At 40.8% G+C, this 13,154-nt stretch overlaps 1 protein-coding gene across 1 annotated transcript in view; it reads left to right on the forward strand.

Annotated features, from left to right (window-relative positions):
• LOC103476559 (uncharacterized) overlaps window positions 1-5,132 on the forward strand; it is a 14,056-nt gene extending 8,924 nt beyond the window's left edge. The window contains exons 4-7 of the mRNA XM_008429005.2: window positions 2,791-2,960; window positions 3,072-3,221; window positions 3,800-3,972; window positions 4,056-5,132. Of these exons, the coding sequence (XP_008427227.1) occupies window positions 2,791-2,960; window positions 3,072-3,221; window positions 3,800-3,972; window positions 4,056-4,471 (909 nt within the window). The 3' untranslated portion in view covers window positions 4,472-5,132. The remainder of the gene's footprint in view (window positions 1-2,790; window positions 2,961-3,071; window positions 3,222-3,799; window positions 3,973-4,055) is intronic.
• The last annotated feature ends 8,022 nt before the right edge of the window (window positions 5,133-13,154 follow it).

Below are 13,154 nucleotides of genomic sequence, written 5' to 3' on the forward strand. Positions count from 1 at the left end.
TTTACATTATAAGTTACAATTTTAAGTGGGTCACCCATTATCTCTATAAGATCTAAGTTTTGATCTCTCAGAAAATATCATAAATGACCACACACCCYTTATGCATAACACTGTCTTATTTGTGTGGGGTCTAAGGRATATAGGTATACAATGTACRCAGGACCAMRCAGAGAAGGATAAAGCAAAATTTTGACAMCTGTAACCGGCATTTCTAGACTCTAAAAAAGGAGTGTAAACAAGTAATGATGCCAAAAGATAACAGACAGAAAATAAACTTGCAGAAAAAAATTGCGCAGGGTCCCCGGGGAACAGAGGGWCCAGAACAAGAAAAACACAGAACGGGTAAATACTATGTTTAAGTACTTGGGACATAGTCCCCAGCAGCTARAAGTAAGCCGCTAAAGTGCACAGCCAAGGTAGAATGTGAGTGTGCAGCAGGTGCGCTTAGATATGTACAAGGTGGGAAATACACAAAAGTCACAATGGAAAAAAACAACAATACAGCTACGTAAGCTATWCACATAGTTCACAAGCTCCTGCAACCTTAGAAAAGGAATCAAAAATAAAACAGCRAATTTGCTCGTTTCGTTAAGATCTATAGATGTAWCTTCATAAAACTTATGAAGAGAGCTGTATGAAAATTAGCCATAACAATGAACATATTTTCGAATATTATTGTCTCTACGGGCTCACGGTACCTTTATTCGGCTGTCTCTGTCGGAGAAATGTTGCTCCGGACATATTCCATGGCTGTTTTGGGGTCCAGGAACTCCTTTTCTTCATTATGATATGTGATTCGGAATCGGGCCGGGTAGAGCAGGCCGTARCGGACCTCCTTGATACCCCGCAACGCCTTCCGCACCTCCGTGAAAGCGGCTCTTGCTTTGGCTACGCTGGCCGTGTAGTCGGGGAAGAAGGCGACGCGGTGCCCGTTGTAGGAAAGCGGAGCTCCGTCTCGGGCTCTTCTCAGGATCTCCGCCGCGTCCCCGTCATTATGTAATTTAGCGATGATGACTCTTGGTGACTCACGGTCCCTCGGTCTTTTGCCGGTAACTGTGCGGTGTGAACGGTCCACCTTTATATCTCGATCCAATTGCAGAGCTTCTTTGATAATTTTAGCCACAGCTTGTGGGGAGCTGGATCCCGGGAGCTCTTCAATGCCCGCAATGCGGATATTGGCCCTTCTCATTCTTCCCTCCAGATCTTCACATTTATCTTTGAGCGTTGACATTTCTTTCTGTAAGCTTGTGACAGCAGACTGTAGTGAAGTGACTTCGTCTGACCACGTTGATAGGCCACCTTTTAAGTCCAAGACGTCCGCCTTTACAACATCCACTTCAGCTTGTATGGACTTTGAGCTGTTAGCAATTTCAGAGCGGACCGCTTGCAGTTCGGATCTTATAACTTGAAACTCTTCCGCCAGTGCGCCTTTAAGCTCGTCTCTTATCACTTTAGCGATTTCTCCTCTCAGTGACGATAAAATGTCTGCTTTCATTTCTTCTTTGCTCATGTTTGGACCTTCAGACCCAGTGGTTATCGGTGGGTCCGCGTCGCCTGTTGTCCGCTGCCTCGTGGTCCTAGCAGGCCTTACAGCATTAGCATCGCTTCCGTATCTATACTTTTGCAATTTTTCGGCCATTCAGGATGATTTTGTTCGGGTTGTCCGACTATTTGTAATCCTTAGGTTTTCGCTCAAATTTTTTGACTTATATTCATGTGTTTAATGCTGTTTTTTATGTAATTTTTACGAATATTGCAGGAGCTCTGAAAAGTACGTCCTACGCCATATCTTGCTCACCAGCGCCCCCCATTGCAAAATCTTTTGATGTTTATATAGAGCATCTAAATATCATCCATGTGTGTCTGGACTTTGGAATAAGCTTCATGAAAAATGTGAAAACAGCAGATGCATCAAAGGTATGAAGAACGATTTGATGGATGGAATGTGTTAGGATGTAACCATGGAAACCTTGCCAATGGCATTTCAAGATGGTGAAGCAGAAGGTTAAGTGTTGTACAAGCCAAAATGTTATTCCCAAAACTTAGACTTTTTCTTGTGCTCTGCAGCTTTTTGAGAATAAAATTTCATTTTAGCTAGTTCATGTTTGAGCACCAACTCGAATGATTGGACTCTTTTTTTTAGGGCTTCTTGTCGCTTTAAATCCAAAGAAGCTGCCGCTGGCCACACCCCCCAACTAAATATTTACACTCTCATGTGAACATGGCTGCAAACAGATGCACAGTTATGCAACCGTACATCTTTGAAAAGCAGAAGTGCAGCCTCCTGTAAAACCAACAAGAATGCAGCAAGTGGTTTCTGGATGGTAAGTCAACAACAAAACACTTCAGATACTGTACAGCGCATACAACGGTAAAAACGGTTGACTAAAGAGGCCGGAGCTCTGCTTGGGTTGCTAGGTGACGGGCTGGGCCTGCTGATTGGTGATGCCACATTCAGAAGGTTTTTGAAACAGCTCATATTCCAGACACCAAAAAACATCAACTTATTGCCAAAAAAACAGATGGGTGGATTTTTTTTTTTATTGCTTTCGTTGTTTTTAGAAACAGCTGAGACCCAAACAGAGGTATAAAAATGTGCAAAATATGAATTTTGCACATTAGATAGATCACCTTTAATATCCCTCGTAGTTTTTGGATTGCGTTTTTTTTTCTGCATCCACTCGACTGCGAGGCCTGACATAAAGTTGTGTGTGTCTTTAATTGGTCTTGGTTTTTGTCTTTGACATCAAATAAATGCCCTTCAGTTAAACCTTTTAAAATGTTTTGCAGCAGAGAGTGTGGGAGCTGCAGGAGGTGATGGAGGAGTACCTGAAGCGGTGCAGGATCAGCCTGAGCGATAAGAGGAGGCTGATCGAGGACTCGGTCCGGCTCGAGGCCCAGCTGAGCCTCACCCTCACTCAGCTGAAGACCAGTGTGCTCGGGGGCGGCTGCGACTCCAGGTACAGTGCCGAGGACGAACTGACGGAGTGGAAAGGCATCGTGTTCGACACGCACATCACACAAGAGGCTGTGACGGGTTAGACGGCTCTTCTTCCTGTCCGATCCTGCAGATCTCTAAGACACTGGGCCTGCGGAGCCGCATTTCACACCCAGATGCTGGTTCATCTCGCCTGTTTTGAGGACAAAACTGAGCCTTTATCTGCAAGGGCAGCAATGGATCAGTACCTGGAAGACCTCAAACAGATCATAGCTGCCTACAGGTGATGGATGGATGGATGGAATGATATGATGACTAGATGAATGCCTGGATTGATTTATGAATGGATCAAAGGAGCGTAGACACTCAAATATGCAAAAACTGTGCTGTTTAGTGTTTCTGCTGAATGACGGGAAATGTGTGAAAACTCGTGATAATTATCTCTTTTTATTTATTTTTTTTGACACCATCTCCGAGAAACAAAAACATAAGTGTTCTGTGGAAGCATGGCCTTTACGAAGCATGCTGGTAGTGGGAGCCAGAGCAAGAGCAGAGACGGATTTTCAATATTATTCAATATTCAGCTTGGCTCTGTCAGAAAAGTGCAGCGCCAACATTTCAGCTCGAGGTTAGTCAGTAAAGATATTCTGGCAGCCTGTCAATAGCTGCAACTCTTACATAATCAGCACCGCACAAGGAAAATGAGACATAAACTTTGTGACACTGCTCCACAATGTGCTGATTTAGTGCTTTTGGGCGTTAATTGGTAAGAACTTATAAGACACGTCTAGTGAAATGTCTCATAAGGCGACACATCCATCATCGTTCTGCCCTGTCAGACTTTGATCTTTCTTCTTTCAGGTGTTATAAATCTTCTACGGTCAGTGTTCTGAAATGCCGAGGCGGGCTTCTGGCAAAATTTGACCATTCCCAAGACGTGCCAGAGGAGGGCGCCATGACAGGACTCACTGTGACAGACAGAGAGACGGAAAAGAGCGTGACCATCGCGCTGTCGGTCCTGGAGGACGAGATCGGTACACTTTGTTGATTGACTCTGCCAAATGTTATTTTATGCACCAGTTGGGCTGTTTTTACTTAAATAAACTGTATTTACCAGGTCGGAGAAAGCTAAATTCTGGCACAGTCACGTCCTCCCAAGTTAACCTCGACCTCATCACTTCAGATCACTACGCTCAGGCCTACCTGGACCACCTTTTCTCTGATAAAGGACCCGTGGCAGAGCTGGAGAATTACTTTGTCAACGCTGGCGAGAGACTGGCAATTCACAGAATTGATCTGCAACGTAAAAACAAGACGGGGGCGAGGAAAGCTGTAGAGGCCCAGGCACTATCTGACAAAGAAAGAGCAGAAACAAAACCCAAAGGAGAAGAGCCAAAGGAAAGCAGTGAGCGAGATGCGAGTTTAAAGTTGAGTATTGTCGAAACGGAGCCAGAGGAAAGCCTCACTCACACACAGCCGGATTCAGCAAGCGCAGAAGACTCGGGAAGTCGGTCCACTGCTGAGGGGAAATGAAAAGCGGCTCTCATGCAGTTGAAAATCCGACCTTTATTGTTTGTAATTCACTCAGAAATAAGATTTTTATCGATTTGCTAGCAGAGTAGCAAACCTGAGTTGCAACCACCAGGGCTACAGAAAAATCAATTGCTACGTCCCAGAAACTGCAGTATCACCACCGACTAGAGGCCAGAGTAAACTTTGGTTTCCGGTATTGTTATGAAATGTGTTCAGCTTCCTGTTAAAGACAAACAGCTGGTTTACTGATTTACAAAGTGGCCTTCAGCTTGGTTCTGGTTCCGTTCATCTTCATATTGACAGGCCAAATATTCTCTATGAGGTTCAAGTCTCCTACAAACTCTAGATGCGCTTTTCCTCACAATTCTGTCAGAATTGTTTTTGTTTGTTCACCTCTTTTGTGCCACACTTTTTTCTTCCACTTAATTTAAATGTTTGGAAACTGGAACACTAATACAGCACTATTTTCCTTTGATGTCTAAGCCAAAACATAACATTTCTGTGTAAAGACAATGCAGCTGTTTTTGTTGATCATATGCAACAAATATCTCTGTTTGTGAGAAAGTGAATTTTTAGTTTTTATGTGCTGTAAGCCAAACATATAAAATAAACAAATAAAATCTTCAAATGATGTAAAAATAACAAATCTGTCTGTCTGTGTATGTATCTAGTAAGTTTAAAACTTAAGTTGATTTCTGAAATAAAGTTAACATACTCCTCCATTTTACAGTTTGTAGCTTACACAGTTTCAGTCTTCAAAGTAAAATTTTGATGATTAGATCAAATAAAACAAATACCACAAAGAATTAGAGCATGTTTTAATAGCTACTTCCAACACAAATTAAATCACCGTTTCTTTTTACAAGGCCTTCTTTCCTCATGGATTGGTACAACCAACTACTACTACTACTTTTTGAGAAAGTTGATGTACAACGAGCTAAGTAAAATTAGTATCTGAGATTGAACAGTTGGTTAGAGGTTCACAAAAAAACCCAACAAAAAATGAAATGAATTGATGAACATGGGAAAACGTTTATAAAACAAATATATATAAAACAAATTGACATAATAGAGTAATAAAAGCATTGAAAACTATTTTCAGGAGTTGTCAATTTCACTCTGCAATTTACTTTTACTAGATTTTTCCTTCTTTACTTTTCCCTGCTCATTTGTTTTTATTTGCAGTTCATCTTTTCTTGTCTGGTTTACTGTTAAGTTGAGCCACAAATGTTAACTGCTTGGCACTTATAAGCTGCAATGTTACACCGAGACCACTTTGTTTAACGCTGCCATTTACACTTTGCCTGTATTGACAATCCATATTAAAAAAGAAAGACCTTTCTGGGAAACAAACGCGAGAAAAAAGAACAAAGGTTTTCATCTCGTCTCATAGTGCTTGTGCAAAACTCAGCTTCAAATATAGCGTCTCACTTTGTCTGCAAGTGTCAATTGAATTTGCACAATATATAAAATGTGCACGCAAGTTTCACGTGCACATTTTATGCACATGTGAAACTTGTGCATAAAAATCTAATTTATCCTTAGTGTCTTTCAACATTTATTTATGGCCTTAATGTCTTTACTTTAATAGATTTATGTTTTTGCGTATGTTCACTCTCCTTCCTATACATGTCCAAACCATCTCAACGTTTTTCTCTATCTTGCCATGTAAGCTGACGCGTTGGTGAACGAGTTAAAAGATGAAGGAAGGAAGCACATTAGTGGAACATCAAGTCTTGTCACGTCTTTAAATTGAGGTTACTTCTTTTGAATCAAATGCCACTGCTCTAAATACAGCCTGAGAGCCTCAAATTAGTCAAAGATATATTTGTCTGGTTCAGATAATTAGCAAAATTCCATCCAATAAGGGCTGAGGTGCGAATGCTGAGGTGAGTTAATGTTTATCAGGGCAGATAAGAGTCCTGGTCCTGGTTTTGGTGAACCTGTAGCATATCCAGAGGGAAGTGACGAAGTATGTTAGGATGCTTCTGATAGATGGACGGTAAAAAGTCACCATCACTTTCTTGTAGGTTCCATTTCTTCTTGGCACCGTCGACCCTTTGCACGTGACGTGACACTACGCTCTTCAGAAAGTAGCCCACCGTTTTGACTTGCGTCAAAACAACCTGTGCGTGCGCCAACTCTAAGGCTTGTCAAAAAACAGACAGCCTATAATATCAACTTTATTTAGTAGATTTCACTGCAAGAACAATCGGCTGTACAATAGACAAGTATGCAAACCAAAATTGTCATTTTATTGTCAAACTTTTGATGAGGAAAGCATCCATGGTTACTATTGATTAGTAACCATGGGGGCCATGGGGGCACCATGATGTAGCTCACCTTGTACGAAAAAACTTGGTATAAATATCAAGACTTTTGTACATTTTCAGTTCTTCCCCGGTATAGAAATCAGGTGGTGTGAATTCAGGAAAAGTTGGCAATTTGATCAAATCAACAAACGAAAGTTGGGAGAAGTTATGAGTCAGTTTCTAAACTAGCTAATTTCAAATTGGCCATCTATGAGCCCCAACTAGATGAGCTACTTCCACAGACAAGTTAGCTTGACTTGAGCAAATAGAAACCATAGTTATACTGACAAATACAATAAAAGTCGCTAAGTTTAATTTTCCGACATCCATCAAGGTGCCTCAACCTGCTTAGGTAACATTGTTGCAAAGGGCCAATGGGAAATCGAACGATGATGGGAGATGGGAGTGTTAGCATATCGTGCTAGGAATGTGAAACTGAATTTTCTTAACATTGATGAAGAGGAGACGTTGGCTAGCTTTGTTCATCCTAAGGCCAATATCCCTGCCTTTGTCTTTATAGTTTTCAGAGAAAAATTATTAATTGTTCTGGCATAAGGTGATCCATTAATGCAAGAAGTTCTAGGTCTGAAATCAGTCATACCAGTGAATGTAGATTCCCATCCATGTTTTCTCTGAAAGGGAAGACACAACTGAGACCAAAAGTGTTGAAATGAAGAAATTCTAGGTCATGGATATCTATGGAAACAATGTCATCAAGAAATAAACCCAGCTAGACATACTTGAACTGAAAAATACGTTTCAAAATAAATCATAAAGCTTTGCTGTGCCTAATGTCTCATTGAGATCATTTCCTTTGGCAGGAACATGTGCATTACCAAGCTAGCAGCTTTTTTTTTTTTTTTTTTTTTTTTTACAAAAAAAATGCTTTCTGGCATTTAAATAATGTGCTTTTCACCACATTCCCAATGAAAGGTCACAGAAGTACCAACATATCCCTTACCTGCAGAAGACGTGGATGTGAGAGCAGACGAAAGCTGCAAAAGGCGCGGGTGGGGACGTTTTGAGTGACTTGCTTGACAGACATGGCACTTTTCCTTAAGTGCTTCTCACTCCGAGAGGTTGAAAAGATGCTTTTTCGTTCTGGGTTGCTGCCGTGCGGCAGGTGGGCGAGCAGCACAGGAAGGAGCTCTTGTGCGGCTGCAGGACTGTTTGTGAATGTCAAGGCGGGAGTGGATTAGGCCGAGTGGATTTGTGTGTGCTTTTCAGAGTATGGATGAGGGTCTGTGTCTAGATTAAAGGGAGATGATGAAACATCCAGGCACGTGGAAGACGAGTCTGCTTTTGTGACAATGATTGCGGGTGTGTGTGTGCAGCAAGCGAAGGCATGTGAGGGGCTGAGAAAATAAGACATAATGGTGATAGGCAAAGGGGGAGGGGGGAGGGGCAATGGAACTGGTGAACTCGTGTTGGTGTGTGAGTGTGTGCCAGGTTTTGCTGCCAGTGAGTCACGCTTCACAGCTCCAGTTACTGGTCTCTGTTCAATTAATGCTGTCTGACTGGGGTTGTTGTTATTACTCCTTTATATTCTCTTCCGCTTTTCGTTCTAGCTGCTTCCAGATTAAGGTGACTTTAGCTTTCGTTTGTAACCATTCATATTTAATTCCCTCTTCATTTTGCTGCATTATTTAATCAGACAAATCTTGCCATCTTCTAATTTTAAGCACACAGACACGGCTCCTTCAAGTGACGCTTGTCCAGTTTTTTGAAACGAGTAATCTTTTAAGCTTATGCTAACACTTCAGCTATCTTTTGATGTATGATTTGCATATAATCTACACGTTTCAAGAATGAAGACACGATTTACACTCAAACATAAATGTTCAAGTGGCATAATGAGCTGCAGCGCCTTGCAAAAGTATTGATGTCCTTTGCACCTTTTGATCATGTCATACTTCAGTTTTAGCTGCAATTACCTACATATTGAAAATCCTAGATTAGGATAGATTATTATTTTTTAAACTTTATGTTTAACAATCCAAATCTAATTTTCAGATGTTTGAAGGTCCTTAAAGCTACAGCTTGTAAATTTTACAAAGATATGTTTCTGTTTCCTTATTTTATTTTATTTATTTTTTTACATATTTGCTAAAACTGTCACCATGACATAACAGGGTGAGACAGATAATCTGTAAAATTGACTGTATAGTGAGTCATATTTAATAAATTAGAATATGAGTTTAGATTGGGCTCGTTTGTAAGATTAAAAGTACATTCTGAAAAAGAAAGAACAACCTTTAACTAGGTATTCCACATACTTTTCATTAAACCCACATTTCTGTTGTTTTTTATTGTTCTGTTGTAATGTTCTAATTTAAATGTCATATTTTTCATTTCCAGTAAGTGGAAAAATCATCATAATGAACAGATTATACAGGCTTTCAAACATCTATGTGTGTAAAATTAATTTATACAATGTATGACACAGTTCCTAAAATAAATGGGCTTTCTGGTGATATTCTAATTAATTGATCGTTATGTATTTATTCCCAGCATGCCCAGGTTTGTCTGGTCAAGTTTACCCCGACAGCGGGCCGTAAGATCCTAAAAGAAGTCTCCAAACAATGATAACATCATCTAGGGACTTACATTAGGGCCATGATATGACATGAAAGTGTGCCTGTTCAATCAGAAAGAGATCACACAAGTTCACCTGGCATGGAAGGAGTGCCTCGGCGAAACATTTGCTCTCGACGAGCATGAAGATCAGACTACATCTTACCAGAGAGAACGTAGATGAAGATCAAGAAATATTGTTCTTTGGACTAATGAGTTAAACCGAACCCCTGAACAGAGTCTGGTGTTGGTGGTAATGCAAGGCCAATAATGAATGTCATATAGTATTTCCTCCAACAGATCACAGTAAATGCACAGTATGTAATGATTGGTCTTTTTGACGTGGGGACCCGTCTAAATGATGTCTTGCATTAATGAGAGCATCTTTGCGACGTCAAGAGCCTTAATGTTTGCGAGCCGTGTGTATGTGCGGGTCCGTTTAGTCGAGACCGCCCTGACATGCTGCTTATCCCGTCTCCCCTCTCCAGCACTGAGTACGGGTGTTAGTCAGCGGCACGCGGGTGTCTGTGATTGCAGGCTGCATTTTGGTTGTCGAGAGAAGCGTCACCGCGGCAACGGAGAATTGCCACAGTAACTCGAAATCATCACATCGCCCACAACCTCTCAACAGAGAACAGTCACTGACACAGAGTAACCTGCTCTAAAGTGTGTGTGTGGGTGTTTGCAAATCTAAGAGAGAAAGGAGGACTGGGTGACAGGGGCGTCACCAGACAGAGCTTGTTCAGGGTGCGGACCCCTTGGTGCCCCTCTACCTCCAAACCACACGGTAAATCTAATCACTCAAATCACATCTTTTCATTGTCAAGGTAAATACTTGTGTGGTAAATGTTTTCTAGGTTTAACGCCATCACACATAATGCTGAATATGAGAGTTTAAAATAGTGATGAACATGAAACAAGAAATTTAACTGCCTTAGAATTAAAGCATAAATCAAAGGGATGTTTTAAAGTTGACCTATTAGGCAAAATTTATATTTTGCAAGTTTTTGTACTTCTGTTTGGGTCTCTACTGCTTCTGAAAACAGTGCTTAAAAAAAAAACACCCAAGCATTTGTTTGGCAATGATTTTATGTCTTTTCGTGTCTGGAAAATGAACAGTCTTAATGCAATGTCACAAATAAGCAGGCACTGCCCATCGCCTAGCAACCCAAGCACCTGACATTTAGTCAGCTGGTTTTAACTGTTGTACGTGTTGTAGAAACAAGTGTTTTATTGTCAACTTACTGTCCGGAAACCACTTGTTGCATTCTTGTTGGTTGTGCAGGAGGCGCCACTTCTGCTTTTCAAAGATGTATGATTGTATAGTTGTGCATTTGTTTGCAGCGACTTTTCACATACGAGTGTAAGCGTTGATTTGGGGGTCGTCCTGTCCGATTCAATTAAAATTATAATAAAATACAGTCACATTATAGTTAACTGCTTCCAGTCAGTACAAGTAATCTCAACAAAGTCCAGCTAATTTCCTTGACTCACTTATTTTAGATCTATGTAACTTCATAACATTATTCCAATTTACCTGAAGGAAACTCCATGCATGTCCACTTGGAGGAATATAACAGAAGATCCACATTCAACAACTGTTGTCCAGGCTCCAAACCAGGCCGATCTGTATTAGAAAGTAGCAAAAAAAACACTGATTTGAATTCATGCCAAATTCAGACGGGAGACCTCAAGAAGACAGTTCTTCGGTCTGATGAAAAAGTATTTTCCTTTTTGGACATCAGACCACATGCTATGCTTAGTTAACACAAAACACTGCATGTCGTCATAAACACAAAAAGTCTACCGTGGAGCACGGCATTGGCTGCATCATGGACGCAGAAAATAGCAATTTCTACATGTACCAACCTGACATGTTCATACAGAATCAGTGGAACAAATGAAGGTAAATGTGCACGAATTAAATACTGACCTAAAGCTAGTGAATCATTTACTTTACCTTTTGTGCTTTTAGTGATTTCATAAGTATTCGCTCATAAGTCTGCTAATACACTTAGCGTTATTGCAGAGTCATGGAGGTTATTTGAGTGATTTTCGTCCCTCAGGGCAGCCGCTGGATCCCGCTCGCTCCACTCCAACAGCAAGATTACTTAGCACAGAGTTAGAAGTAGCCTGTGATGCATAATCAATCACAGTTAACATTTTATTTATTAAAGCTCCATTATTGCCAGTTGTGAAAAGGGAACTGTGCTGTTCATTAATGTTTTAAATCCTCTAAAGTTTAAGGCTTCCTTAAAATCTTTCCCTTTACAGCACACACATAGTTTATTAAAACATTCTTAGCAACAAAAGCAGAAAATCTTTAGTGCCTTATCAACCAACCTAGCTCTTTATAGACTCTTAATAAAACAAATCAATGGTAAACCCCACAACATTTTCTTAAAATGTACATATAGCCATTTTAATGTTTCAATTTGAGTCGTCCTCTGATTTCCGTCTCAAAACGGGAAATTAAAAAAATGTGAACCATAAAAATGAGCTGAATGCAGCCAAAGGCATAAAGGACAGTAGTGATAGCAAAGCACCTAGATAAAATTAGAGACTATACAGTGAAGACTTATGTGATCCCTGGAGGGAAGGAGGAAATCGGGAGAAGTATTGTCTGAGAGCGGCGGTCGACAATTCATCACAGTGATTATTTTCTGCTTATTCGAGAAACAGAGGTTCAGAACCCTTTCAGACTTCTGGCAGCTTTCTGCTCCACTTCTGAAACAAGAGAGACTCTAATGGACGCTGGCTTTACTTTAATAAAAAACAAAATAAAAGTGGTGGGTTGAGAATTTCTTTTATTTTTTCATTTAGTTGCATAATAAATCTGCACTATGACAGTTGTCCAAACAATTTCCCACACAGATATCCTCCAGAGAAAGCCAACACCTCGCATTTACTTCAGTAAATAATCAGATCTGAGCTCCATTAAGTTTTTTTTTTTTTTAGATGACAGAGCACTAATCATCTAAAATACAACTTGCCTAATAATTACACGCGTAACCAGACAAATGCCTCAAATACAAAGGCTTTTGTGCTAAAAAAGTTGAGCCAGACAATCAAGTATTGGCTAAAAGTACAAAAACTTACCTTAAAGCACAAACAGCTCGGTGCGACGGCTTTCTTCACGTGGATTATACCTTTATCCTTCAGTCTTGCTTTTGAAAGCCTCATAATCAACATTTAAATATATAGGCCTTAGCTGAGCACTGACAGCTTCAACAAAGAGGAACAAGCAGCCACAAGAAAGGATTCAGAGGCTTTTTCTCTCGTTATTCGCTAAGTGGTTCTTCATAATTTGACAGCCAACGCAGACTTTGTGACAGTTTCAGGCCGCGCTCAGCATTCAGGGGCGGCCACGCGAGCACTGTTAGACTTCAATTCAAAAATCATTTCTCGCCCGGTAGCCTTCGAGCGGAAGGGCCGAGCGGACGAGAACATGTCTATAAAAAAATAAAAAAATCCAATTTGATGGACGGCCTAACAAGATTTTGAGCCGCGACGCAGCGGGGAGGTGATGAAAAGAACCGAGGCAAACACCTGCACCGACGGCGGAGCATAAAACAAGTGGCTGCGGAGTCTCGTTCGGCGACGCGCATCATAAATGCAGGTCCTTGAAGAAGTACATCAAATGGTCAGAGGGAAGGCGTTTGTTCATAATGAATTAGAGCAAAAAACCTCCTCAAACAGGAAGAGGATGCAATTGGAGTCTGGAAGATAAATCGCTGTGAATGGGTGCAATCCATCACAGTGGCAGTGTGAAGAAAGAAAATTAAACAGCTAAAGCC

This window comes from Poecilia reticulata, linkage group LG15 (assembly GCF_000633615.1).
Source record: "Poecilia reticulata strain Guanapo linkage group LG15, Guppy_female_1.0+MT, whole genome shotgun sequence".
Classification (NCBI taxonomy): domain Eukaryota; kingdom Metazoa; phylum Chordata; class Actinopteri; order Cyprinodontiformes; family Poeciliidae; genus Poecilia; species Poecilia reticulata.